At 45.9% G+C, this 27,131-nt stretch overlaps 6 protein-coding genes and 2 non-coding genes across 22 annotated transcripts; 6 read left to right on the top strand and 2 right to left on the bottom strand.

The window, feature by feature from the left end:
• Positions 1 to 1,113: 1,113 nt before the first annotated feature.
• Positions 1,114 to 1,273, top strand: LOC133923310 (U1 spliceosomal RNA). The gene has a single exon (XR_009910571.1). It is a non-coding gene; the product is annotated as a U1 spliceosomal RNA (small nuclear RNA).
• Positions 1,274 to 2,887: 1,614 nt separating this feature from the next.
• Positions 2,888 to 7,496, top strand: LOC133921226 (transcription termination factor MTERF2, chloroplastic-like). 13 transcript variants are annotated; one of them, XR_009910236.1, is made up of 3 exons: positions 2,888 to 4,217; positions 4,574 to 4,619; positions 4,700 to 5,293. XR_009910236.1 is itself a non-coding variant. In XM_062366016.1 (2 exons), exon 1 carries the CDS (start codon positions 3,023 to 3,025, stop codon positions 4,190 to 4,192), a length of 1,170 nt encoding a protein of 389 aa, XP_062222000.1. In that variant the 5' UTR covers positions 2,888 to 3,022; the 3' UTR covers positions 4,193 to 4,217; positions 6,864 to 7,496. The 13 variants fall into 13 exon arrangements, 2 of the variants coding, with proteins under 2 accessions (XP_062222000.1, XP_062222002.1); XR_009910246.1 differs by lacking the exons at positions 2,888 to 4,217; positions 4,574 to 4,619 and adding exons at positions 6,720 to 6,790; positions 6,894 to 7,496 and having other exon boundaries at positions 4,703 to 6,472; XR_009910241.1 differs by lacking the exons at positions 2,888 to 4,217; positions 4,574 to 4,619 and adding exons at positions 6,720 to 6,790; positions 6,864 to 7,496 and having other exon boundaries at positions 4,703 to 6,472.
• Positions 7,497 to 7,999: 503 nt separating this feature from the next.
• Positions 8,000 to 9,360, top strand: LOC133921225 (uncharacterized). Its single transcript, XM_062366015.1, has one exon. It carries the CDS (start codon positions 8,102 to 8,104, stop codon positions 9,242 to 9,244), a length of 1,143 nt encoding a protein of 380 aa, XP_062221999.1. The 5' UTR covers positions 8,000 to 8,101; the 3' UTR covers positions 9,245 to 9,360.
• Positions 9,361 to 10,887: 1,527 nt separating this feature from the next.
• LOC133921224 (ATP synthase delta chain, chloroplastic) lies at positions 10,888 to 12,656 on the top strand. The gene is made up of 2 exons (XM_062366014.1): positions 10,888 to 11,737; positions 12,317 to 12,656. Exon 1 carries the CDS (start codon positions 10,958 to 10,960, stop codon positions 11,699 to 11,701), a length of 744 nt encoding a protein of 247 aa, XP_062221998.1. The 5' UTR covers positions 10,888 to 10,957; the 3' UTR covers positions 11,702 to 11,737; positions 12,317 to 12,656.
• Positions 12,657 to 12,916: 260 nt separating this feature from the next.
• TRNAW-CCA (transfer RNA tryptophan (anticodon CCA)) lies at positions 12,917 to 12,988 on the top strand. The gene has a single exon. It is a non-coding gene; the product is annotated as a tRNA-Trp (tRNA).
• Positions 12,989 to 13,115: 127 nt separating this feature from the next.
• On the top strand, positions 13,116 to 16,729 carry LOC133921221 (pentatricopeptide repeat-containing protein PPR5, chloroplastic). 2 transcript variants are annotated; one of them, XM_062366011.1, is made up of 3 exons: positions 13,116 to 13,614; positions 14,253 to 15,395; positions 15,760 to 16,729. In XM_062366011.1, the coding sequence occupies exons 1-3, from the start codon at positions 13,291 to 13,293 to the stop codon at positions 15,802 to 15,804; spliced, it is 1,512 nt and encodes a 503-aa protein (XP_062221995.1). In that variant the 5' UTR covers positions 13,116 to 13,290; the 3' UTR covers positions 15,805 to 16,729. The 2 variants fall into 2 exon arrangements, with proteins under 2 accessions (XP_062221995.1, XP_062221996.1); XM_062366012.1 differs by having other exon boundaries at positions 13,118 to 13,614; positions 15,791 to 16,729.
• On the bottom strand, positions 16,300 to 18,548 carry LOC133921222 (tRNA (carboxymethyluridine(34)-5-O)-methyltransferase). Its single transcript, XM_062366013.1, has 2 exons — positions 17,343 to 18,548; positions 16,300 to 16,794 (listed from the first exon to the last, which is right to left on the bottom strand). Exons 1-2 carry the CDS (start codon positions 18,374 to 18,376, stop codon positions 16,710 to 16,712), a joined length of 1,119 nt encoding a protein of 372 aa, XP_062221997.1. The 5' UTR covers positions 18,377 to 18,548; the 3' UTR covers positions 16,300 to 16,709.
• A 5,166-nt stretch (positions 18,549 to 23,714) lies between these two features.
• On the bottom strand, positions 23,715 to 26,982 carry LOC133921219 (membrane-anchored ubiquitin-fold protein 3-like). Of its 2 annotated transcripts, none has more exons than XM_062366009.1 (3): positions 26,389 to 26,982; positions 24,278 to 24,451; positions 23,715 to 24,024 (listed from the first exon to the last, which is right to left on the bottom strand). In XM_062366009.1, exons 1-3 carry the CDS (start codon positions 26,519 to 26,521, stop codon positions 23,969 to 23,971), a joined length of 363 nt encoding a protein of 120 aa, XP_062221993.1. In that variant the 5' UTR covers positions 26,522 to 26,982; the 3' UTR covers positions 23,715 to 23,968. The 2 variants fall into 2 exon arrangements, with proteins under 2 accessions (XP_062221993.1, XP_062221994.1); XM_062366010.1 differs by having other exon boundaries at positions 24,278 to 24,448; positions 26,389 to 26,943.
• Positions 26,983 to 27,131: the final 149 nt, after the last annotated feature.

Here is a 27,131-nt window from a genome sequence, read left to right as displayed (position 1 = left end):
CATAAAAATAAGGGAAACTTGCAAATACTCTCTACGTGGTGGCTATCACAATTACGACTATATTTTACAAGTAAGCTGATCATAAAAGTCACGTGAAGTTGTAAATACCCCTATAAGTATTATAGATACATTTAACACACACAAGTCTATTGCAAAACCCCCCTCAGAGTTCTTACTTGAGGTCATATTAATATAATAAATGTGATGCATCCTCAAGTGCTCCATGTAAGCTGATAGCATAGGTAGGAGAGTTAAACTACATATCACAGCCCACTAAACTTCTTGTTTGGTTTGATTTATAGAGAGAAATGCAATGACACATGTGATTCGATGGACTTTAATGTGTTGTTAGACCCTTACATATCCCCGCATTTCCATGCTAGCACTACTTAGAGCATTCAATGTCATATTACAGAAAATATGTTAACATGCCATCAAGTTAGATACTTGAGGGGATTTTGCAATGGGAGTATTTTACTTGAAAAGGGTATTTGCTATTTCAAATGGCCTGTAGAGGTATTTACAATTTTCTCTAGAAATAAGCGCAACCAACATATGCAATATCGAGACGTTGGTAACAGCATTAGGTTATGCATAAATTTTGACATCTTGTGAGTGCCATCGTTCAAGCAACAGGAGAAAACCCACCAATGTATGAGATCCACGTGACAATTTATTCCTTCGGCTTCAAGTACAAAGTGGGCCAGCATATTCGAGCACGAATACATACATCTCCGAGACCTAAATTAGCATGTTCCAAATCAAGCTCAGGTCCAGTGCTACCCTGTGTTTTGGGTTTGAAGTCGATAAGGGTAGCTTACTCACGTCCAAGGCAAAATCCGTGTCCAAATCCATTTGAGAAAAAGAATCCGAATCCGAGTCCGTGTCCAAATCTATTGGCACTTCTAGTCGGCCCAGCGCAGCACCACGATCTCGCGCTGCTTACCAAGCGCAGCACCGCCCGAACCGTCCACGCCGAATCCAACGGAAACGCAACGTTGTGGTTTCTCTCAGGGAGTCAGGGGCGCGCGGTTTTAGTCCCACCTCGACGCCTCAGCTAGACGCGGCTGCACGAGCTGCCTATGTGATGCGGCCCTGGGGCGACGTTGACCCATACTTACCTGGACGGGGTCGATGGGCGATCATGAGGGCCCATGGCCTAGATCAGTGGCCCACATTGCACTTGGTGGGTGCGCTGGCCTACCATCTCCCCAAGTGGGAGAGTGGACGTCATAATTTGTGGTAGAGGGGGTACGCGTTCGCGCGGCCCCTACCAACTCTAAAGAAAAGTTTACATCTCGGCCCATGGGCTTTTTCACACTCGTCTTACCCAGGCCCTGTCAACCCTCCCCTCACCTGCACCACAGCAACCACTTGGCACCTTTGCTTCGGCAGACGCCACTGCCACGACCTACTCGGTAGAAGACTACCTCGTGGTTGCTGTAGTGCAACCTCTACCCCAACGTGGCCGCCCGCGTGGCGCCGGAGCTCTCCGCCATCAAGCCCGACGCCGTGCTGGCCTTCCTCGCCTCCACGCTCGAGCTCTCCCCGCCGCTCGTCGCCGTCGCGCGCGACCCTTCTCGTCAGGATCATTTTGGCCACACACGATTTTGAATGAGCATGCCTGTTCGTTTTTGCGATGTCAGGCAGATCTTCTCAAAGGTTTGAGCAAAGGTGGGCTGGTGCGAGGTGTTGAAGGCCTAATCCAGACGTTTTCACACATGATGGAGCCACAAGGGCGAGGAGGTAACTGTAACTCAACAGGAACAGGCCAGATCCTACTTCTTAGGATTGAGAGGTCCTGAACGACAATGACAGAATTCATGAAGAGGAGGAGCCTTGGGACGAGTCGCAGGAGTAACGATCGCCGCACCTGAAGAAATCCTCCCTCTCGATGATGCAGTTATCTTTCTGAGATATGCTGAAGCGTGCTTTTGTTTGGCTGTTAATTTCTGTTAGTTCTTTCCTATGTTAACTCTCGTTCTTGCCTCTTTTTGTGGAGTGCAAGAAACCACATAACACCTAATGTTTGACTGTCCAGTGGCTAGATACATCTGGCAGGTCATCAGGTGTGCTCTGAATCTTTCCAGTTGTCCCAATAGTATTGAGGATCTGATGGGGGCTTGGATAATGAAATTCCAGCGCAAACACAGACCCCTCATCTTATGGACCATTTGGCGAACTAGGAGTGACGCTTGTTTTAAAGGAAGAAAACTGACTGATCCAGCTGAACGAATATACTGCATTTGTTCCTGGCTCGACAAATGGGTAATTCTGCAGGAAAAAGGGGCAAAGAAAGGTGGTGCAGCTAGGAAGGAGGCAGATCCGACAGGTGGAACTAGTGAATCTCAGTAGATCGCAAGGATGGGCTCCTGCAACGCGAAGAATACAAAGTTCAGGCAGTGCTGTTTCTTAGCATGTCATTGTTGCCTCTCGTTTCTTTCAGATCGATCAGTAGCATGCAAGGGTAGTGCTCTCGTTTGGTCCGTCTTTTTTCCCTTTGTTTGGCTTCTAACAGCTTATGTCTTCGTTCTACCTTCTGCTAGCTTTTGTCGTTGTTTCCTGTTACTGCACGTATCATGTAATACTCTCCTTCCTAATGAAGTGGGGAGCACGAATTTAGGGAATTTCGGAGGGACCGAAATATCTAATTTCGATTTTTTTTCGGATGTATGGAACCACTGAGGAGAGGACATAACCTGTTAAAATTTTAGTGAAATTTTACGAATTTTGATTTTTTTCCCGATGATTCTTTTTTTTTTTAAACGAAATTGAAATCCTTGGTGGGGAGTGAAAGCCCCAAAATTTTACCAATTTTGAACGAGCCCTGGAATGGATCATTTGATCCATACGGCATCAAGTGATGGTGCGCGAGCCCAGCCGCGTCAGGTACCCGGCCTTGTTTGGGTGACCGCCGAGCAGCTGCGGGCTGCGCCACCGTCCACCGATCTGCGGATTACACACAACCCAGGTCAAAATATCACCACCCGCTCCCTGCCACGCTTCGTCCCCCTGCCCCGCCATGCCTCTCCTCTTCCTCCCCGCCGCCGCCCCCCTCCCCGCCGTCTCCCTCGTCCCCGCCCGCTGCTGCCTCCGCCTCCGTCTCACACGCGCGGCCGCCACGAGCACAACCGCCACCTCCACCGCTCCCGTGAGCCCCTTCGCCGTCGAGGACTACCTCATCGCCAACTGCAACCTCACCCCGCCGCAGGCCGTCAAGGCATCCAAGAGCCTCGCGCACCTCAAGTCCGCCTCCAACCCGGACGCCGTGCTCGCCTTCCTCGCGGGCCTCGGGCTCTCGCCCAAGGAGGTGGCCGCCGTCGTCGCATCCAACCCGCGTGTCCTCTGCGCCCGCATCGACCGCTCCCTCGCGCCCATCTCCGCGGAGCTCCGCGCGCTGGGCCTCTCCCCGTCCCAGATCGCGCGTCTCGCCCGGATCGCCAGCCGCTACTTCCTCTGCCGCAGCTTTGTCTCCAAGGTGCGGTTCTGGCTCCCGCTCTTCGGCTCCCCGGAGCGGCTGCTCCAGGCCAGCGACTGGAACTACTGGCTCCTCACCTCCGACCTCGAGAAGGTGGTCGAGCCCAACGTCGCGTTCCTCAAGCAGTGCGGGCTGAGCGCCGGCGACATCGCCAAGCTGCTCGTGGCCGCCCCCCGGCTCGTCACCATGCACCCGGAGTACGTCCAGGACGCCGTGCGTCGCGCCACGCAGCTCGGCGTGGCGCCGGGGTCCCAGATGTTCCGGCACGCGATCTCCACCGCCGGGTGCATCGGTCAGGAGAAGGTCGACGCCAAGGTCGCCGTCCTCAAGGAGACGCTCGGGTGGTCGCAGGAGGAGGTGAACCTGGCCGTCAGAAAGGCGCCGCGGATCCTGGTGGCGTCCGAGGAGAGGCTGCGCCGGAACGCGGAGTTCCTGATCAACGAGGTCGGTCTGCCGCCGCAGTACATCGCGCGCCGGTCGGTGCTCCTCATGTACAGCCTCGAGAGGCGCCTGGTGCCCCGGCACCTCGTAGTGAAGGCTCTCAAGGAGAGGGGATTGGTTGATCAAGACCGGTGTTTCTTCAATGCGGTGGCGCCAAACGAAGAGAAGTTCTTGGAGAAATTCGTTGTTCCCTATGAGGAATCCATACCCGGCCTTGCTGATGCTTATGAGTCTGCCTGTGCCGGGACGGTGCCGGAGGGATTTCAACATTGACTGGATTGCAAGGAGAATCTGGGAGGTGTGTGTCCCCCTCCATTGTGTAACCTCATTCTACTAATGAACTATAGCGGATACCAGATTCATGGCATCTTGTATAGGTCTATTACTGTTGACAGCAAAATTGATGTTTGTAACTAAGAAAAATGTTCATTGCTGCTGATTAACAATTGCTTTGATATGATTCATAAAAAGAACAATGATCTTGATATATGAGCAATGCATTTCCTTTTGCGATCAGCCTTTTGTCAACAGAAGCTGGACACTGTCATCCTTTAGACTGCCATACATCATAATGTGTGCCAAACTGAAGTGACTTACATAGTGCTTTATCTTGTATTGTGCTTATGCCCTTTTTTTTTTGTTTTCCTGTCAAAGATGTTTTGAGGGACATTCTTACATCAGCTACACTGCACCAAAAAAGGCCTGACAAGTGCTTAACCAAATACACTGATTCAAATTGTAAATCAGTCGTCAGTATCAGTGTTGTTCCCTAATTTGCAGATAGGAACTTGGAATGAAGGAATGTTCCTCTGGAACAACTTCTTGTGCCTGAAGAGGCGACTTCAATTAGAGTCTTTATATATATTGCAATGGTCTAGCATCTCATTATTTTGGGAATTTCTTTGTGACAACTAATCAGAAGGATGAGTCGCTGCCTTGTAGAATTTTTTATTTTTAAATAAAAAATGCAAATATATGTGCCTATTTTGAAAAATTGCATATCTAGACTCATGTCTGGAGCCTTTTTCAAAACGGTCGTAAATATTTGCAAATTTTTTTATTTTAAAAGTATAAAAATAAAAAAATTCCTGCCTCTGTGTCTCGCCTTAGGCCCAGTAGAAACGGGAAATCTTAGCCCGTGGAGAGCTAATCACATCCGTGGTCTCAAAAAGTATTTTCTTGGCCCACAAGTGAACCGGACCGAATCCTTGCTAATTCTACTCGGGCTCAGAAAATCTCCAGTTGCGGGAAGCGGCTGGGCCGGAGGAGATGCGGGCGCGGAGGTTTTAGCTCGCTGACGGCTGACGAGGGAGAAGGGAGGTCGGAGTCGGATTTCGTGGCCAAAAACCCCAAGCTTTCCCTTCCCCTCGCCGCCGCCGCCGCCGCCATGCTCCAACTCCAAAAACATCTTATCCCCTTCCACCGCTCCGCCTCCCCCATCCACCTCTCCCTCCACCGCGCCCTCCTATCAGCCGCCGCCGCCGCCTCGCCGGCCCACTTCGCCGTCGACGACTACCTCGTCACCACATGCGGCCTCACCAATGAGCAAGCCGCGAAGGCCGCCAAGTACATCTCCCACTTCAAGTTCCCCTCCAAGGCTGACGCCGTGCTCGCCTTCTTCACCGGCCCGGCCCTCGGCCTCTCCAAGGCCGACATCGCGCTCCTCGTGTCCCTCGACCCGCGCATCCTCAACTCCAGCGTCGAGAAAACCCTCAGGGCCCGCGTCGATGGCTTCCTCAGCCACGGATTCACGGCCGCCCAGATCCGCAGTTTCGTCCGCCGGGCCCCCTCTCTCTTCCGCTCCGTCAACATTAACAAGAAGCTCGGCTTCTGGATGCCGCTCTTCGGCTCCCCGGAGCGGCTGCTCCAGGCCAGCGACTGGAACAACTGGCTCCTAACCACCGACCTCAAGAAGGTCGAGCCCAACGTCGCCTTCCTCAAGCAGTGCGGGCTGAGCGCCGGCGACATCGCCAAGCTGCTCGTGGCCGCGTCCCGGCTCGTCACCATGCACCCGGAGTATGTCCAGGACGCCGTGCGGCGCACCACGCAGCTCGGCGTGGCGCCAGGGTCCCAGATGTTCCGGCACGCGCTCGCTACCATCGGGTGCATCTGCCAGGAGAAGGTCGACGCCAAGGTCGCCGTCCTCAAGGAGACGCTCGGGTGGTCGCAGGAGGAGGTGAACCTGGCCTTCAGCAAGGCGCCGCGGATCCTGGTCGCGTCCGAGGAGAGGCTGCGCCGGAACGCGGAGTTCCTGATCAACAAGGTCGGGCTGCCGCCGCAGTACATCGCGCACCGGTCGGTGCTCCTCATGTACAGCCTCGAGCGGAGGCTGGTGCCCCGGCACCTCGTGGTGAAGGCTCTCAAGGAGAGGAGGCTGGTTGATCAAGATCGGTGCTTCTTCAACGTGGTGACGCCAACCGAAGAGAAGTTCTTGGAGAAATTCGTTGCTCCCTACGAGAAGTCCATTCCCGGTCTTGCTGACGATTACGAGTCTGCCTGTGCCGGGAAGGTGCCGGAGGGATTTCAATATTGACTGGACTGCAAGGAGAATTTGTAGGTGCCCCCCCCCCCCCCCCCCTCCATTGTGTAACTTCACCTGATGTTGTTTCAAGAGAACCTCATTCTACTGATGAGCTATAGCTGGCTGGCAGGTTCATGGTCATTTACTGTAGGTCTATTACAGTTGATACCAAAGTTGTTGTTTATAACTATCAAAATGCTCATTTCTGGTCAACAATGGTTTTGATATAAATTGCGAGCGATTGATTTCATTTTGCTATCAGTTTTTTTGGGTTGTCAGGAGCTTGACTTCGTCGTCCCGTAGAAGATGTCGTAGGTCATAATGCGTGCCATACTGAAGCGATTAACATAGTGAGTGTTTCATCATGAATTGTGCTTATGCCTTTTTATCTGTCAAAGGTTCTGATGTAAATTCTTATATCAGTTACACTGCAGACTGCGCCAACTAGTGAAGTTACACTGCAGACTGCGCCAAGGAGTGAGGACTGCTCAAGAAACTACACTGGTCATAAATGTAACTGTGGTGCTTACTGTGAACCAATCTTCAGTTAGTGACTAGAATATCCTTCGTCACAGGGCCTGGCTACGACGTGAGAATGTAAATTGGCCAGGAATGCAGGACTGTATTTGTCTCTTTCGGCTACGGGAGCATCGGAGACAGTTCTATACTTCAACAAAATCAAGCGAGCCGTTTGAGACAAGCTATGCGCAATGGCCAAGTATTATCTGGGCATCGCTCCACAATATTGCTTCACCATCAACGGCGCAAAGGGAATGGGGGAAGCTGATCTATGAGTTCCTGTATTGTATACAGGCATACAGCTAGGCTTCAAAGGAAGGAATGCTCCTATGGGACTTCAAATTTTTATTTTTGAGAGAAACATGCGACTTCAATTGGACAGGCTTCTAGATTGTATCAGCTTTCTTGGCTATAAGTTGTTTTTTTCAGAGAAGATTCTTGGCTGTAAGTTGTTTTTTTCAGAGAGGATTCTTGTCTGTAAGTTGTTTTTTCAGAGAGGATTCTTGACTGTAAGCAACCCCAGTCCTGATTGTGGAACTTCTCTTCTGTAAAAGAAATCAGAAACTTGGTTGTTGGGAATCAGAAAAAAAAAATATATATATATATTTGGTACTCTTGAGTGTATGTATTTCTATGTACGTATCTCATAATATAGGAAGTATTTTATGTGATAAATGGTATGTACATAGAGTATATAAGATAATCTAAGTGATATGTATACATTTTTAGATGATTTGCATATTTTTTTAGTATATTATATTTTTATGTATAAATATAAAGGTATTATTAAAATCTATTAAAAATGATGAACTTCTTTTTAATTTTTTCATGTAGTTTGCATTAGAACATTTTAGAATGAGTATATAAATATATTTATAGTAATAAAAGTATATATTTGTTATATTATAGTAGAAAGTATGCCCTCGGCGAGGGCGCGCGTGCGGCTTTCTCCTCCCGTGCCGGACCGACGTGAAACAGCGCGACAGTTTCTTCGCGGGCCGGGCCGCGCCGCCTCCGCTCGAACTCAGCACAGTCCTGAACCAAACCAACCAACCAAGATCCCATATCTGGCCCACACGAGCCGGCAACCGTCGGGGCTCGGGCGCACGCGAGCCCGCCTTGCGCGCGCCGCCGCCGCCGCAATGCTCCGCCTCAAACAGCGCCTCCTGTCCGCCGTCCGCACCGTGGCGCCTCTCGCAGCCGCCTCCCTCCACCGCCTCTCGCTTTCCACCACCACTGCAGCCAGACCGCCAGCCCGATTCGTCGCCGAGGACTACCTTGTCGCCACCTGCGGCCTCACGCCAGCGCAAGCCCGCAAGGCCTCCAAATACCTCTCCCGCCTCAGGTCCCCCGTCAAGCCAGACGCCGTACGCGCCTTCCTCGCCGGCATCGGCCTCCCCAAAGCCGACGTCGCCGCCGCAGTCGTCAGTTATCCGCCGCTCCTCTGCGCCAATGTGGACAAAACCCTAACCCCGCGCATCGCCCAGCTCCGCCAAATCGGCCTCTCGCCTCCCCAGATCCCCTGTCTCATTGCCGTCGTCCCTGAGGTCTTCTTTAGCCCCGTCAAGATCTCCCGGCTCACATTCTACCTCTCGTTTTTGGGATCCTATGACAGGGTGCACTCCGCCCTAAAGAGGAGCGATTACCTCCTCCGTCAAGACGTTGAGACTGTTGTCAGGCCCAACATAGCATTCCTGCACCAGTGCGGTCTAACTGACTATGATATTGGCAAGCACTTTATGCTGACCTCGAGGATGCTCCTATCGGAGCCACAGCGTGTGAAGGAAATTGCGGTGCGTGCTGAGGAGCTCGGCGTGCCACGCAACTCTGTGATGTTCAAGCACGCCCTGCTGGCCCTCTACAGCTTAAATCCTGTGAGACTCAGTGCGAAGCTGGATTTCTTGAAGAAGGTTCTTGGATGCTCTGAGGCCGACCTGTGCATTTTGGTGCGTAAGTTGCCAACAATTCTAACAAAGTCAGAGCGTAAGATCGGCTGTACGGTGGAGTTTCTGATGGTGGAGGTTGGATTGGAACCTTTGTACATCCTGTTCAGGCCTGCAATGTTCGGTTATAGCATTGAGAAGCGGCTGATGCCCCGGCATTTTGTCGTAAAGGTTCTGAAGGCGAAGGGGCTGGTGAAAAAAGATATTGACTTTTACAACGTGGTTTGTTTGAACGAGAAGAGATTCACGGAGAAGTTCCTTGTCCATTATAACAAGAGTGTTCCAGGGCTCATAGATGCTTATGCTGCTGCTTTCACAGGCCAAGTACCTCCCGAACTATAACTGTGAGAGATTGAAATAGAGATGTTTTTTTTTAATCGAGAAATAGTGATGTTGAAGGTACACTTTGCCTCACAAGTTGATATCTATTGATGTGGTAACATGTTACAGTTTTTTCACTTCAGACAGGATTTCTGGTGATCTGATTACTCATTTCATTATTAAGCTCACGCCTTAATATATCTGAAGCATTGGAAGATGTAAATTTGGTTCTCTGCTGCTCTTCTTTTACCTTCTTTACACGCCTTACTATTTTTTTCTGCTGCTTGCATGGATAAAGGAAATTTTTCTCCCAGTTTTGTTGTAGCGCTGCTAACTTACTATATGGCCGATGAATCATAGATGTCACTATGTTATCAAGGGACTGCTGTCTTGCTGGTACATAGTATGGATTTCTCTTAATATATCTTATCAATTTAGCCATGTAGATGTAGGACTGCTCGCCACTATTATCAGTTTTGTAGAACTATCCTACTTTGGCAACAGGGTTTGTCTTTAGTTTTCATTATAATTTTACATTTAAACTGTTACAAGAGCTATAGATATGCACCGACTTTTATTTGCATGTACTTGTTGCCATTGTTGCCTTGAGTTGAGCTTTTTGTTATTATAGCTCAGGGGGTGTCTAGGCTGTTCTTTCCGTCTTTTCTTTTTCTGGCACTAGTTTCCATAGTTGCTGTAACTTCTTTCTTACTATAATGTTCACCTCAGACAATTTTTCCACTGGTCTGCTTACTCCTGTTCTGATTAAGGTTATGCCTTGTTATCTCTGGAGCATTTGGTTCTCTATTAATCTTCTTTTCCTTGGTCACAAACCTGGCCGATTTCATATGCTGCTTGCTTAGAAAAGATAAATAAATTTGAGAACCTGCAGGCACGCAACCTAAACTCCTCATATCATATATGTTACCAATTTGTGTGTGCATGACTGCTTGTAATCACTTTGGTACACTTTTACTTTGTTGAGTGCATTGACGTTGTTGCTTTGTAGGAATTTGAGAGCAAAAGATTTTCATAAACTAAAAATGCATTTGCTTTTCAGTCAAAACATAGTGTAAACTAACTCTAGTGTACAGGTATCGTAGATGTCCGGTTTATTGACGAATTAATATAATGTAAACTAATTCGTAAGATGATAAACAATATTCCCTCCGACTGCAAATATAGGTCGTTTTAGATTTGTGTATAGAGATTAAGAAAGTAAATCAAATGACTTTGTTACTCTTTATTTATTCTGTATTAGAAAAGATAACTCATTCATTTATGAGATTAGTAGTATTTATTAAATAAGAATAAAAAGGGACTAAAAGAGAAAAACAAGTATATAAAAATTTAAAAATAATTTATATTTAAAGAATAGTTGAGAGACTAAAACGAATTATATTTATAATTTTATGGAGTAGTTAATAACACCTCAGGGTTGAGTGAAGGAAGAGGATCTCGTTCCCTGCGCCACCGCCATCCCATCATCAGGCATTCAGGCGCCCGCGCACAATCATCCGTTTCTTATCCACCTCATCCCACCAGCGGCCACACATCTCCAGCCACGCGACTTCCTCGAGCCCCACCGCCGTGCGATCCCGCGACCACCCGATCCCGCCCGTCTGTTCCCCACCCCAAACCCCTCCTCCTCTCCCCTCTCGCCTCCCCAATCAAAGCCAAGCTGCAGTCCCCGAGGTCGCTCCACTCCACTCCGACCGCACGCTCCACGACGCGATGGCCGCGCTCCGCCTCGCCTCGTTCACCCTCCGCCCCGCCGCCGCCGCATCCCCCTCCTCCAGCGCAATCCCCGCGGCGCCCCGGTCCGCCTCTTTCGCCCGCGCGGCGCGGGGGCTCCCCTCCCTCCGCCTGCCTCCGCCCCGCCGCCGCGGGGACCTCGCCAGGCCCCGGGCCGCGGCCGACGCCGCGGCCGAGAGCTACGCGTCCGCGCTGTCGGAGGTGGCCTCGGAGAACGGCACCCTTGAGGCGACTGTGTCGGACATGGAGAAGCTGGAGAAGATCTTCGCCGACGAGGCCATCGCCGAGTTCTTCGACAACCCCACGGTGCCGCGCGAGGAGAAGTCCCAGCTCATCGAGGAGATCGCCAAGTCGTCTGAGCTGCAGCCGCACGTCTCCAACTTCCTCAACGTCGTCGTCGACAACTTCCGCGCGGGGCTGGTGCCGCAGATCGTGACCGAGTTCGAGAACGCCTACAACGCGCTCACGGGCACCGAGGTCGCCACCGTCACGTCCGTGGTGCAGCTCGAGTCACAGGACCTCGCGCAGATCGCGCAGCAGGTCCAGAAGATGACCGGCGCCAAGAACGTCCGCCTCAAGACACTCCTCAACCCGGAGCTCATCGCCGGGTTCACCGTGCAGTACGGCCGCGACGGCTCCAACCTCATTGACATGAGCGTCCGGAAGCAGATCGAGGAGATCGCGTCCGAGTTCGAATTGCCCGCCGTCCCCCTCGAAGTCTGATCGGCTTGAGGCCTCCACCCTCGCCTTGAACCTTAGGTCCTTTCTGTTGCCTCTCTCCCTGCTCTTCTGTAACATCCTCTGATGAAATGATGAATACATAATCGGATTTCTGGATTTGTTTTGTGTTCTTATCTTGGCTTCTTGGCATTGTGCGTTATTCGTGGAGAACCATATAGCTTAGTTCCATGTCGTATTCGCAAGGTTGGTAGATTTGTTCTTTCAAGTTCAGACATTAGGGGAGATAGTCCAAGAAAGAAACAAGCTTGGAAATAGTTCCAAAGTAGAGAGAAAGGTGGAAATGGGGAAGATGATTCTTCGATGCCGCGGGATAATTTATGGTGCCGATTTGTAAACACAAGTAGCTCATAACCTCAGTGATCAAAGAGCAAAATGTCTAGATCTTGTGATTACACAATTTAGTGGGAAGAGGAAGGTTCATAATTCAGAATGCCTACACAATAATTCAGCACGTATCAACCCTAACGCCCCCCATGCCTCACTCGGAGCTTCCAGACTTGCATCAAAATTTTGCAGTAACTTCTCTTGGGCTGCAGAACTGTCAATTTGATTTTTGTAACTGCCAAATTAATTTGAAATGGTTGTTCATCTTTGCAGCTGCTACTGTCTCGAAGAACTGCAAGATCAAGCGGGAATGTTGGTCTTCCCCCGTTCGGACCTGCAGATCAATGGCGGCGGCTAGAATATATATGGACGGACATTCTTTTCCGCATTTCTTTTCCCAATTTTTTGGCGGGAGCTTATGTAATTCTTTTTCTCTTTTTTTGTGGTTGACACTGTAATATGTTTAAAACACTCGATTATAGCGAGTTTGCTGCTCCGCGGCTCCGCTTGCAATATGTACCGGCCATATTGTTGTGGAGATTTGTATAGGATGCGTGCGAATTGAAGTTGACCGGCAAATAAGATCATGCATGCTGCACTCTGCTTGCACGCCCTTCGCTTTGCCTGGAAATGCATCACGTTTTGTTCAATCTGCCGCTTACTTTCCTTTGGAGCTACCGAGTTTTGTGCTTCGACACGCAGGCGCTCCTGTCATTCGAGTTCTTCGTAGTCTTTGTTCTGCTGCTAGCATTCCCCTGCACTTGGAAGTCCATGGTAACTCCAAATTCGTTGCACGTAACGATGGATGACGAGATTACGAGATTAGGATAATAATACTGAATTTATCAATTAGTTAAGCAATACTGTCACCACGGATCCGTGGCGCAATGGTAGCGCGTCTGACTCCAGATCAGAAGGTTGCGTGTTCGATTCACGTCGGGTTCAAACCCCCGATCCAGTCGGATCTTTCTTTTTGCCTTATTTTCTATTGCTTTGTCAAATCTTCACCGTCCATCTACCACTAATCGTCCCCTTCGGCCGATCGGCACCGTCCATGCCCACTAATGAACCCGCCTCCTCCCCTATCCCCTTCGGCCCTTCCTCTCCTCTACCCTCCAGGCCACCAGAGCCTCTCCCTAGTCCCTCGCCGCCGGTGCGAGCTATCGCCAATTCGCCATTGCCCAACCACACTACCACCGCGCAATCCAATGCATCTCTAAACCCTATCCCTCCTTCGATCGAACCCGATGCTCGCCTACCCAAGCGCGTCGAGTCCGTCGTGGCCGCAGCGCCACCCACCGTCCCCAAGCCCAGGGGGCGCCGCGTCCACCCCCGCCGCCCCGCGCCACGTGGCGCTGGCGGCTAGGAGCAAGCGGCGAGGCGCGGGAGCCGCGGCGGAGGGGGTGGACGAGGCGGCGGAGCTGGTTCGCGCGCTGCTTCGGAGGACAGGTGGCGGCAAGGAGCGGCTGGTGGCGGTGCTGGACCGGCACGTGAGGGCGGTCCGCACCGAGCACTGCTTCCTCCTCTTCGAGGAACTCGGCCGCCGTGACGCCTGGCTCCAGTGCCTTGAGGTGCGCGCCTGAGCCTTACGCGCTCCTGTCTCCCCGTATACTGCTCCTTTGAGTCATGGTGTGGAGGCTGGATGCTTTGCGCATTGCAAATCTTGCGGTAGGATGGGTCAGTGTGAATATTGAGCCAGTGTTTGTTCCCCTGTATGTAGTAGATAATCTAGTACAGGTGCTAGTTGATTCGTGAAGTTGACTCCAGTACTTTTTTAGATTAAGTATAACTTCTGGCCTCTGCACCAATTAGGGATGCACACAGCCATTAAACTCACAAACATCTAAATAGGTGCACACTTGGATTTGAACTCTGGTGGGTAAACTTAGGCATCAACGACTCCAGTACTTATTCTCCAAAAGAATGAAGGACTGTGCACTCCTCAAAATCTAGCTGCTGAATCTTTCTTATCATGGATTGCATTTTCTACATCCTTAACAGCTTCTCTGTGCAAATTAGTATAACCACATTTTTTTGAAGCAAAGTATAACCACATCTCATTTAAACATATGTATGCATTTATGTACTCGTACCAAACCTCTTATTATTGTGATCATATCAGGCGTTTTAGCAAGAGACACATGCTGATATTACTGTAAGTTGGGTTTTTGTAGTTTTATATTAATTCCATATTGTCATGTTTGGCTAGGTTTTCAGATGGATGCAGAAACAACGGTGGTACATAGCTGACAACGGCATCTACTCTAAGTTAATATCCGTGATGGGAAGGAAAGGCCAGATACGGATGGCAATGTGGCTGTTCTCCCAGATGCGGAACAGCGGGTGCAAACCTGACACTTCTGTGTATAATTCTCTTATTGGCGCGCATCTGCATTCGCGAGACAAGAGTAAGGCTTTGGCAAAAGCTCTTGGCTATTTCGAGAAGATGAAGTGTATAGAGAGATGCCAACCGACGATTGTGACATACAACATTCTTTTAAGAGCTTTTGCTCAGGCTGGTGACACAAAGCAGGTAGACATCTTGTTCAAGGATCTGGATGAAAGTATAGTCTCTCCTGATATCTATACTTATAATGGAGTGATTGACGCATATGGGAAGAATGGCATGATCAAAGAGATGGAATCTGTGTTACTGCGCATGAATAGCAAGCAATGCCGTCCAGATGTGATCACATTCAACATACTCATAGATTCATATGGACGAAAGCAGTTATTTGATAAGATGGAGCAGGTGTTCAAGAGTCTACTGCGATCGAAGGAGAGGCCTACCCACCCAACATTTAATTCCATGATAACTAACTACGGGAAAGCAAGACTCAGAGAGAAAGCAGAGTGTGTGCTTGAGAAGATGGAGGAATTGGGATTCAAGCCGAATTATGTGACGCAGGAATGCCTCATCATGATGTATGCGCATTGCGATTGTGTCTCAAGGGCCCAGCAGGTGTTTGATGAGCTTGTGAGCTCACAAAATAATATGCACCTGTCTTCATTGAACGCGATGCTCGATGCCTACTGCATGAACGACTTGCACATGGAAGCAGATCGGCTACTGGATACTGCTAATCAGAAAGGTGTTGTACCCAGTGGTTCCACATACAAGTTACTTTACAAGGCCTACACCAAGGCAAACGATAAGGATCTTGTCCAGAAGTTGCTCAAGAGAATGAATACGCAGGGTATTGTTCCAAATAAAAAGTTCTTCCTGGATGCTTTGGAAGCATTTGGCACCACTGAGATGAAACCAAGGACATTACCAACCGCAAAAACTGCAAGCAAGCCGAGTACAGATTCTACAGGCAATTCAGAAACAATTACTTCAAGCAAGCCAAAGGTAAGCGTTTGGCAAGTAGCTGCTCGATGAGGCGATCAGTTAGAACAAGCTCGTCGAATTGCCTGACATTAGGAAGAACACAAATGATTTACACCAGAAACCGTGCATACACAGTATACTTGGAGTCGTGTCCCAGCCTTAGGTGTTTCCTTTTTGTAGTCAAAGCTGAGATCTTTTGTACTTCGGCAAAGGCTGCTTGTAGATTTCATCGTGTTGTGATATCAGCGTACGATTTTTGCTTCGATTCATCATCCGGTGCACTAAAGCTCCGATTGTCAGTGGTCGTAGTTTGTTACTGCCTTGTCTATTGTTGCTGTTACCGTGCAGATTCTCTAGTGATTCAATGTATTTTTTTCCGAAACAGGATTCTCCATCTTTTATTACTTTCATTACAGAGATCAAGTCTTGATACATGATGTGCGGGAAGAAGTGGAAGAGTACAGAGATGGGGTGGTGCAATTTATCTGGTATCCTTGACCTTGAGTAACCAGATACATGCAAGAAAGAAATAGCGACCAGCAGAAGCTACAGAACTAGTAACGAAAATCCAACACCATTTGAGGGTAGCTTCAAAGGCAGCAGCAGACTGTCGTAGTTGATCATCCAGCCGCTTGTCGTGTTGATCATCATCTTCAGCTGGTTCTCCAGCCGGTCCAGGAAGTAGAAGTTCAATGTTATGCACGAATTATCAGAAGAGATTAATTGGCTGAAGAGGTTCCACACAATCTGATCCTCCTATACCCCGGCAATCCACTTAAGAATTATGTCACTGAGAACGGGAGCATGCACGCGCAGCATGTAGGTTTACAGAATGCTCATACAGCATATTATGTAGTGTAAGTGCCGACCGATGTAAAGCATGCCCATAATGTAAGAGATGAAAAAAACACAGAGAGAGCAATCAAATCAAAGGGTAGGTACCAGCTTCATTTTGCAAAGAATAAGATATCAAAGTAAATTAAGAGGTCAAAATCAATAAGAGCTTAAAAATTGTACAATCAGCCATGCAACTTCACGAGCTCAATGAGACCAATACAGTGCAAAATCTTCTGCAAATCCAGATACCCTTCAAAATATTGGGCAATCCTGACACAAGAAAAGCCTCGAAAGGGCCATGCAGACAACAGACACAAATTTGGATATTTGACGACAACAAGCAAAGCGAACAGAAAGCGCTATGCCGTGTTGAATTGAATAAACGGTAGTGGCATCAAACTCATATATTTCGAGCTCAAACTTTGAGTTCGCCTACTTTAACTGAGTCCCTGCAATATACCAACTTCAGATGACTTTTACCATCCCTCCACCTGCAGCTCAAAGCTTCTGAAGAACAATGCACCAGTTCGATTTGTCATAGAATTGGTCAACAATAGCAGCATTGTTTATGCCAGCAACTAATCTGAAATTAAGACAGTTAACGATATGAGGATATTTCAAAAGAGCAGAGATACAGCAAAAAGAAAGTGATACATGCTTATGAAGTGCAAGCAGCAGATCCTGATGATCATATTTTCCCTTTTCTCTACGATTATTGTTACCAGATAAATTTGCAACTACAACCCTGATAAGGCAATCAAGAAAGATTCAATAGAAGAGTAGAAAACATAGCCAGCCAAAATGTCAATGTCGTCAAATTGCTATAAAAGCTGGCCATACACTTGTAGTCATTTCACTTTTTTTGGATTTTTGCAACTAAGCGAACAGACTGATTGATCAAAACACTAGTATCTCAAGCAAAACAGCAGAATCGCTCAAATTAACACCATGAAATGGAAAGCTTCTATGAGGCATCAGGATTGGTGATCATCTGTAATCGCTCAAATTAACTACTACAGTGGATTTGTGATGAACAAATGTAGGATGTAACTTGACACTTCATGCAGGATCAGAAAAAAAGGAGGGGGGAAATAAGGTCCTTCATGTGAATCTAGAGTAAGAATACTCCACCTTTGAAGTTCTCCTTCCACAAAAACATGATAATAACGGTTGTAGACCACTGCACCCTTCTTCTCATCTTTCCTTGCAAATCCATTTTCAAGAGCAGCAGCAGATGCACCACCAATTTCAGCTCGGTGAAATGGTAAATGCCAAGGAACAAAGAACTCCTGCTGGGTTTTGTCATTCTCATAGATACTCGAATTACAGTCTATAATGGTCTTATCCTCCACGCCATCATAAACTTTTTCCAATTGATCATCTGTTTGCTTCATTACACTTGTGTCTTCATCAGTTTCTGCAATGCTTTCAAGCAGAGTAGAAGATTGACTACGCACTGGAGGACTGCTCTGGTCAACCCACTCTTCATTATACTTCTCACAGAGGGGAGTCCACTTGTTGAGTAATGACCTGTCTTCCTGCTCCCTAGCCCAGACTGTGATGAGCACCAGACCACCTCTTGTAACAACACGGATCAACTCTTCTATGGCCTCCCTTCGCCTATCATCGGTACTTAAATGATGCAATACCGCAATTGAAATTGCTGCATCACCGAAATTATCCCTGTATGGGAGGTTGACAGCATCAGCGACCAACACCTCATGCCCTTTCCCAGCACATATATCAATCAGTGGTGGACTAATATCACATCCTATGAAGAAACAGTCAGGGTTGAAGCCCAAATACTTGCCGTTACCGCAGCCAGCATCCAGCACTACTGACCCTGTCCTCAAGGAATTCAAGAATCCTGCAACCTTTGGCCATTTTGCAAACCGCGTTGAGCTGAAATGAGGAGCTATGGCATCATAGACCCGATGCACGTACTTCTTCTCAATTTCAGGAGTGGACTGAACTCTTGAGCAATTGCGGTTTCCCTCAGCAGGCACCGTGTCCTGAGGTTCCGACAAATCATTTGGCCTCATCAGATTGTTTGTGCTAATATGTTGATACGTTGGCTTCGGGGGCAGATCCACCACTGAGGCGAGGTCGGACGGCCGCCCGAGGTGTCCCAGCGGCGGAACGAGCAGAGGAACGCGCTGGCGCATGTCGGAGTTGGAGACGAGGTGAACCGCGACGGAATCGAGCTGGACAAGGAGAAGAGTGGAGACGGGGAAGGTGAGATTGCAGATTGGGAAGAGAGAGGAGGAGAGCTCCGCTTTTAATAAGGAGAGGAGCTGCCGGGTCCGCCGGGCGAATTCTCGAAAACCTAACGGCAGACGAATGGGCTAAATGGGCTGCTCGGTGTTGCCTGGAGTAGCCTATTAAGCTAACCGCTGCCCTGTTTCCTCTCTCTTTTTTTTCCTATTTTTTTTGATGAAAATTCCATATTTCAAATTTGTCTACAAACTCAAATTCGAAATTTATGTAAAATCTCCTAAATTTTCAAAAAGTTCCTAATGAAAGATTAAGGTGTGGCCTACTGCATGTTGTCATTGAAATATTACATTTAGACATTAAATATTCAATCTATATGTGGAATCATGTTTAAACATTTAAATAAAAAACACATACTATGTCACATTATACCTTATTGGAAATATATCAAAATTGTTTTAAGTTTTATGATACTCAAATTTGTAATATGTATAACCATTAGCAACAATATTTATTATACTTTAGTCAATATTTTATTGTTTACCCCACTAATCCATCTATATTTACGTTTACTTAATTTATAGGTTTATATTTTTTTGTTATACTTTTGTTGGGGAATTAATATGTTCTCTTCATTATTGAGGTAATCTTATTTACTTAGAATCTGTGTCTCTGCCTTAGCTCAAAATTGCTCGGATTTGTCACTGACTGAGGCGGTAAGTGCCGCAATGAGCAAGGCAAGAGTAGTAGACGGGTTTACCCAAACCCTAGATCGAGGTGGAGGTAACCGATGGAGAGTTACTGAGAGGAAGAAGGGATGACACGACCGCGACCCGTGAGGCTAGTGCGCATCGGGCAGAGGGCACATGGGTTCCTTGTAGAAATTCTAGACATCATGAGGGTAGGGGTAGGCGGTGAAAGGCAAATCCATCTGCATCTCTGGTCTTCATCACAGATCTGACGATTCTCATTGCAGCGATTTGGTTGCTTTCTATCCTTTTCGCTTTCGGAGTTGCTAGAAGATTTATTTCAGTTTTTATTAAAAAAAATACAACCAATTTTGGACTCTGCGCTATAGTTTTGAAATCAATGTCCGCACTTTGACTAATGAACTAATGTTCGTATCATAGAGGCACATGCACTTGGAATGCAAAAGATTTTGTATTCTCGTTGCAAAAGTCCAATAAAAAACTGCATAGTTGTCTCATTGCAAGAAGAGCGATCATATGTTTGTGCGGCTTTTCATTACAACATTATACTTCTGCTCTACATCATCAGTCTCATTACTTAAACACACAACCTAATAGAGGCAACATACAACACACGCTATACCAGCCATATGGCTTCCTCAATAACTTTTTCATTATAGCTACAATTTAGTTTATATTCAACTAAGGATTGTTAAATTAGCAATACATACATGAAGTTCTTTAAAATAGTTTGGAGACTATAAAAGACTAGAGTTTTCATGCTTCATGACAAAGTAAAGAGATGTGTAAAACATAGATATTTCTTACTATATATTTTACATGGTAAGAAATATCTAGATTTCAGATAAAAATGAAAAAAAAATCTAGAATTTAGATATTTTGTAAGAAATATGTGGAATGTGCCTTGTACCAACATTCCAAATGTCTTGCATCAAAGGACAATATAAATATGGGTGACCTCCCCCCCCCCCCACTAGCACTAAGTAACTAGAAATTAGAATAAGGCTCTAAGTCTAGATAGTTTCACCATATATTGCTAAAATGTAGCATGTCATAAATGTACCAGATATAAAACTTATTTAGGTTATGATCTCATAGGGTCATTCCACATTACATGGACAAAATTATAAAATATCGCCTTGTATTCTTCCTTACTTAGACCCTGTGTCTTCGCCCTAGCTCAAAATTGTTCCTGGATCCGTCATTGGTTGGCTTCTAGCAAAAGAATTCTTTGTGTTGAAAGCTTAAACTATACGAATTAGAAGCGTGGATGGTTCTACAAGAGCTTCTTGTTGTTATCCTCAAAAATACTTGTATCATACAAGCATATGCCAAAAAGGAAAATAATTAGCCACGTTAGTTTGCTTATAACTCCAACTTAATTAAAAGATTAAATTACTAAAAATGGTGAAGAAAAGAGTAGCAGCAAGCAGCAATTTTAACATGAGATTTGCCATAGGTCACATTAGCTTTAAAAAAGATTAACTAGACAAAAAGTTTACCAAGGAACAGACTGAACCATTATCAATTGAATTGGATTAATAGGGCATCACGCAGCACACAAGTCCACATCTAACTGAATGGAGAGAGAACGATTTGGATTTGATTGAGGCTCCCTAAAATAACATGAACTTTTACATCCATTCGGGCAAGCAAGGATTACTTACCAGTAAACGAAGAAATCAATCTACGTCTGGATGGATCTCCGCTCTGCTCCACTAGAACGAGAGAGGAGTGGCACGTAGACTAAGAAGCATAAACTGAGGGAGGAGCGGTAGCGGACTAAGGAGCACTGGTGTGGGGTCCTTGGAAGGAGGGACCGATGAGGGCTGAGGGGTAGGGTTGTCAGGAGGTCTGGCGGCGTTGGTTAGGTAGGAGTTGTTTTGACGAGGGATATGGGCTTGGGATGAGTTTCATGGGTTTTTATGGGCCCAGCCTAGCTTATCTCCTCTGCTTTATTTTCAGTTATTTTTCCTGTTTGAGATGTCTCAGTTTCTTTGCTCCCTTATATATTTTTTTAAGTACAAGCCGGATGTACACACGTACTCACCAACATTTCAGTGGGCAATCATACATCCAAATAAAAATATACAGAGAAGTTAAAGTTTGCAAATCATCATAACAATAGTAGATGCTCTCAACAAATAGTTTGCCAATCATCATAGCAATAGTAGATGGTCTCAGCAAATAAATTGCAAATCATCATAGAAGTAGTACATGGTCTAAACAAATAAATTGCAAATCATCATAGAAGTAGTATATGGTCTAAGCAAATAAATTGTAAATCATCGTAGCACTATTATGTAGTAGTCTCATCAACTAGTTAGCCTCAAATCATTAAGCTACAACATAGTATTACAGTACCCTTGAGATGACTAAACCAAATGATGAATTAAGCCCTCTTAGGGCTCATATTCTACCACACTTGATCTGCCCAAGTGTCCCTCTTTGCTGCCGGGTTTCATTGTCTATGACAACATCATTAGGGGTAGCCTCATCTACATGATTGGCATTCGAAGTAGACTCAACAAGGACATGTTCATCATGCCCATACCTGAGTATCCAGTTGCGTAAGATGCAACATGCAAGTACCAGCTTCACTTGAGTTTTGTAGAGATGGAAAGGCTTGTTGTATATGATTTTGAACTTATTTTTCAAAGTCCTAAAGGCCCTCTGTGTTGTAATCCTAAGAGAAAAATGTCTTAAATTGACCAATTTCCTCTAGTTTTGAGGGCTCTTTGCACCAAACTCCCTCAAGTTGAGGGCTCTTTGCACCAAACTCTCTCAAGCGGTACCTTGTACCTATGTAGGGTGGCAAAAAGTCCGATCTAATAGCACATGTAGCATCTATAAGGTAAAATTTATCCTAAAATATTAACCAAGGATGTGTATGCTAGTACAAACCAAAGGAAAGTTGGTTAGAGGGTATGAATTGTGGTGTTCTGCTACCTTTGGGTACACTCAGGCCGTCCTCTCTTTGCGGTGCATCAGCTAGAATTAGGGCATCATGAGTTGACCCCTCCCACTCAGCAAGCATATAGGTAAACCTCATGTCAAAGTCTACAACAACAAAGATATTTTGGGTTGTTGTATACCTCCTTTCAAGAAATGCAGCTTTCTGAAAATTAGGAACTCTAGTTAACACATGTGTTCCATCAATTACACATATGCAATCCTACAATATGAAGCATTAGGGATTAATATTGCCATCCACAAGTGTTCTTTAAAAAAAGGTAACATGTTGGGGTTGTTTTCAAACCTTAAAGTATGGATTCCTCCTGCGGCTATGAAGGATTTTGGTGGGAATAAGGAGGTTGTATCATCTCATCTCTCAGTTTACCAACAACATACATGGCTTCTTGAAGTACCTACTAATAGTTTCAATTGACTTTCTAAAAGTCAAATTGATGCACCTAAGCCTTTGATTGTGGCCTACAACATAAAGGAATATGGTCACCTACTCCTCAGTAGAACTATAGATGATATCCCTCAACAAAACCCTATTACGAAATAGATCACAAAGTTAGAAGAAGAGAACTCTTTTCATTCTAAGGAGGTCAACACACATGGTGTCATCAGAGTGGTAGATGAATAAAATATTTGACTCCCTCTCTCAATCATGGGACCATATGTTACAAAAGGAATAGCAAGTGAACGACGTCTAAACCTAACAAACAACCAAGCAGTAACTAAAACTACTAGAGCAAAACCTCTTAGGATCAGACGGTTATGCCTTGTAGCAAGATCCATGTCTAGATGTAAAATGCAGCAATATTAGATCAGGATAGGGTGACTGCACTGTGTTGTAACCATTAATTCATCAATAGAATATGCACAGCTGCAAAAGCCAAAGGCTCCACTACCCAGTGCAAGCATGATTGACCATGTACTACATCTCAGAAGAGCAACAAATTGAAGGAATGAACAAGCATCATAGACCATGTACTAGAGCTTATTTTTTTAACGTAAACCATGTACTAGAGCTCAGAACAGCAATAACTCAAAGCATGAACAATTGTCATCAACTATGCCCTAAAGCTCAGAGAATCATCTACAAAATACAGTAACAAGCATCGTCTACCATGTATTAAAGCTCAAATAAACATCAACAAGAATCATGTATTCATAGATCAGAATAGCACAGCCAACCTCAGTGTGCATCATCGACCAGATCTACCCACAAATATGAAACAGATAACTCGCAAGCATTCATCCATTCAAACAGATCTAGAGATAAAGGTGAAGATGGAACGACCAAAAGAGGTGGATCCAAGAACAGGGGACGAAGGAGAGAAAGGAAAGGGCGAAGGAGTGCACCTGGTACTCAGTTCCTTGCAACAAGTTCATTTCAAAGGTTCCTTACAACAATTTTTAGAAAGGACATCAAACGATGTCCCAGCTCCATATGTATTGTATATGAAACTGAGTTCAGTTAAGTTCCTTTAACAATAATGGAATCACACTTCAAAATAATGTGTTTTCTTCCCCTTTTTTCCTTTTTCCATAACAGCATGCATTACTCCTTTTGCAAGTTTATATATCTGAGTACAATATTTCTTTTACACGAGACAAAACAACATCGCTAAAAAGAATGGATATAAAGTTAACGTAGCAAGAAAAGAAAATGAAAAGGAAGAGCTTTTTTGTTTTGACATTACAATTTATACAACAAGAAGCATCCAATCCTCCACTCCTGCTTGTTACAACACGACGATCACAATGCACCCTCCAGAAATCTTCATTCGAAGGCATATTCGGATGTCAAAACGAATTTACACTCGTGTGAACACAACAACACAAATACACAAAATTGTACATCAAGTAGGCATCTTATCACAGTATGGTGCATCCACATCTGTTCTGTTTGTGGGAATTGGCAAGCTGCTTTTCTGAAAAATGTTAAATGAACAACACGTTAGAGCGCGTGCTTAAAAGTGTATTAAAAATTGCACAATAGCTTTCAGCATTACAATTAAAACCATATAAAACTACAAATACACATTATGTACATCTATTATCTAACCACAAAAGATATAAAACTAAAGGTTTAAATCCCCCCCCCCCTGCAAATAGCATTTTAAGTCATTCATCAAAGGAACCAAGAAAACAATATGAACAAAAGGCTGAAATTGTCTGCAATACCACTGTTTTTGTCGGCTTGTGGAGGTCGCACTACTACATGCATTGTAATTACACTTCCAGGGACCTCTCCTACTGGAACACAGGACTCAGCAAGTGTCCTGTTATTCTCCAGTATCCTTCCAGCATTGATAAGCTTCAAGTCGTTGACAGTTTTTGGAGCTATATTGTTATCTGCTATCAGAAATGAAATGAACAAATTTCGTTTAACAGAGTGACTCCAGTAAGAACAACAGGCAGGGTTGCTAGAAAATGTTGATTAAGATATGAACATACAGTAAGTTAGCATAACCAACCAAGGGTCTCAGAGATAGAAAAATACAATATGCTATTGCACTATTTCCAGTTTGTAATGCAAAACTGAGAACTTGAAGAAGCAGAAGAGATGCAAACACCCTTCAAAAAGATGACAAACAGAATTTTTGCCATTGCTTAGTTTGGTGGTGGTTTGCATCCATGTATGTGGATCATGCAGGCATGTGCAAGCACACATTGTGTATCCGGTGAATGCAAGCACAAGTACCAATATTGCTTCCAGATGTTGACTCAGCTGGGAAAAGTTTCAATTTTACTTGATCTAGTTCTTGGCTCTCTGGAAAATCGAACAGTCATGTACCAAGGTAAGTTCCTTCACCAAGTGGGGGAATCAGAGAACTGCCATTACTGACGTATCCGTCCTCAAATATTTAGAATTGCCCTTCTACTTACAAAATTATTCTTAATATTTCTGGTTCAATGTAAACATATTCTTCATTTGTATAAGAGCAACTTATGATTTTTTGAAGATGTTCCAAAAACTTCTGCAGACAGACAAAAGATGCTCTAATAGCTTTTAAATGATTTCTGCTGCTTGCACACTCTTTTGTCAGTAATTCTCATGTACCACGTGATAAAGTATGGTACTGGCTGATTGATATGGTTAAAAGTGAACTCGCATCCAAATAATTCATTGTGTTATAATATTTAATAAATCCAAGGTTGAATTCATAAACAACAAATCAGTTCAGACGCTTCACCAAAGCAATTGATGCATGGACACCAGACAGTTAAGAGTTCTGATTGAATTATTTGCCCTGGTCAAATAATACAAACAAATCAAATGATAGGGCAAATTATTAGCTAGAATGTGTATCTATGGTGAAAGGCCTAGCTATTGCATTTACACGAAGGACCTCAGCTTGCCTACAGATGAAGATTAACGGCCTCTCGATATAATGCCAGAGAGTAAAAAGGCACTCATAACAGTTATTAATCTGGACTTGCACCATTTTCCTTGCATCTTTTACAGGAAGAAAAATAAGAGACCTTGTCTGGCCATCCACACCTACGATTTGTATTTCAAATCAGCCCAATTGTTTAAAAAATGCTCTCTTTGGCCTTCTGCCACAAAATTAACAAGATTTTTTTTGGCAATATTCCTCACAGTTGAGAAATTTATATAACATACATTAAGAAAGGAAATTATAAATTGACCGATTGTATGGAATAGCCAGTTCTAGGATTCTGCTGACGCTCTTAAGCGAATATGGTATAGCCAGTTATAGGATACCAGCGGACACGCACGGAGCGTGGTGGCAAGACTCAGGGTGGAGTCGAGCCGGCGGCGGTTCCATTGCCCCGTCCCACTCCCGGCCTCGGGCGGTCGGGCCTCTAGAAGGCCGCGCAGATGGGGTAGCGCCGTTCAAAAAAAAAAAAAAGTAATAGGATACCAATGAAGCTAATAAACGAATATGGCAAAGGTAGTTCAAGAATACTGCTGAAGCTACAGAACGAATATGTCGTAGCCAGCTCTAGGACATTGCTGAAGCTAAGAACAAAATCAAAGCATCATTTCCACGCTACTCAATTGGCCATGCATATCCACAGAATTACACAACAGCAAAAAATCAAGCAAACCCACAGACAACAGGAGGTAGCAAAACGACTACTGTACACGAGCACAAGGCAACAACCACGAGAAAGCAATACATGATCCAAGAAACTCATGGCGAATACCTCTGCATCTAGTATAGAATTTCACAAGCGCCCATCTCTTGTGACCGGCAAATCAAACAATCAGATCAGGATGCCGCACGAACGTACGCTACCGAATCGATAGGAATCTGCTCCCTCACCTTGCGGCCACCGAGCGAGGATGAACTCCTTGAGAGCAGAGACGGTGGTGGAGAGGTCGTACTTGCTGGGCCCGATGTCCGTGCCGTCGAACAGCCGGAACCGGACCTCGATCGGCTCCTTCCCGCCGGCCATCTCCTACCCGCCAGATCGCCGCCGGCCGCCCGCCCCACCTCCTCCTCCCAAGATCCAAGAAACCCCGGATCAGAAGCCCATGGCACCAAAGAAACAGCAAAAAAATCCACGGAAACACGAGCAAGGTGGGATTTTGACGAAGAATTCTTGCTTCCGCGTGGGGTGAAAGCGAGGGGGCGGCGACTCGGTGGGGGAGGAGAGGAGGGAGAAGAGAGGAGAGAGAGTCGGGGTAGTGGGCTTCCTCCTCTCGGTGTATTGACATATACACCCAAGCAGAAGTTTTTAATTGCGTTTTTCGCATCGAGCCATGGTGATGGACTGATGGTTGAATGTGAAAGTGAGGCGACGACGAAGCGGAGCGGGCAATTCTATGCGCGGGGCGAGGGAAGGAAGAACCAATCGTCGGAATTCGACGTCGGCGATGGCTTCTATCTCAAGTACTTTGACTGCCCCTGGCTGGCTGGCTCGCTCGCTCGCTCGTTGGCGTCTTCTTCGTTGGTCTGCTCTGCGCCAGTAGTCATGGTTTTTGGCGTTTCATGTGGAATATTTCTCCTCTTTTTTTTTCTTCACTGGTGGTCGAAGTTGAAATTGTTTTTTCGAAATTAATGGA

Source organism: Phragmites australis, chromosome 6 (assembly GCF_958298935.1).
Source record: "Phragmites australis chromosome 6, lpPhrAust1.1, whole genome shotgun sequence".
Lineage (NCBI taxonomy): Eukaryota > Viridiplantae > Streptophyta > Magnoliopsida > Poales > Poaceae > Phragmites > Phragmites australis.
Note: the sequence above shows the minus strand (reverse complement) of the source record. Positions and strands in the feature narration are given on the sequence as shown.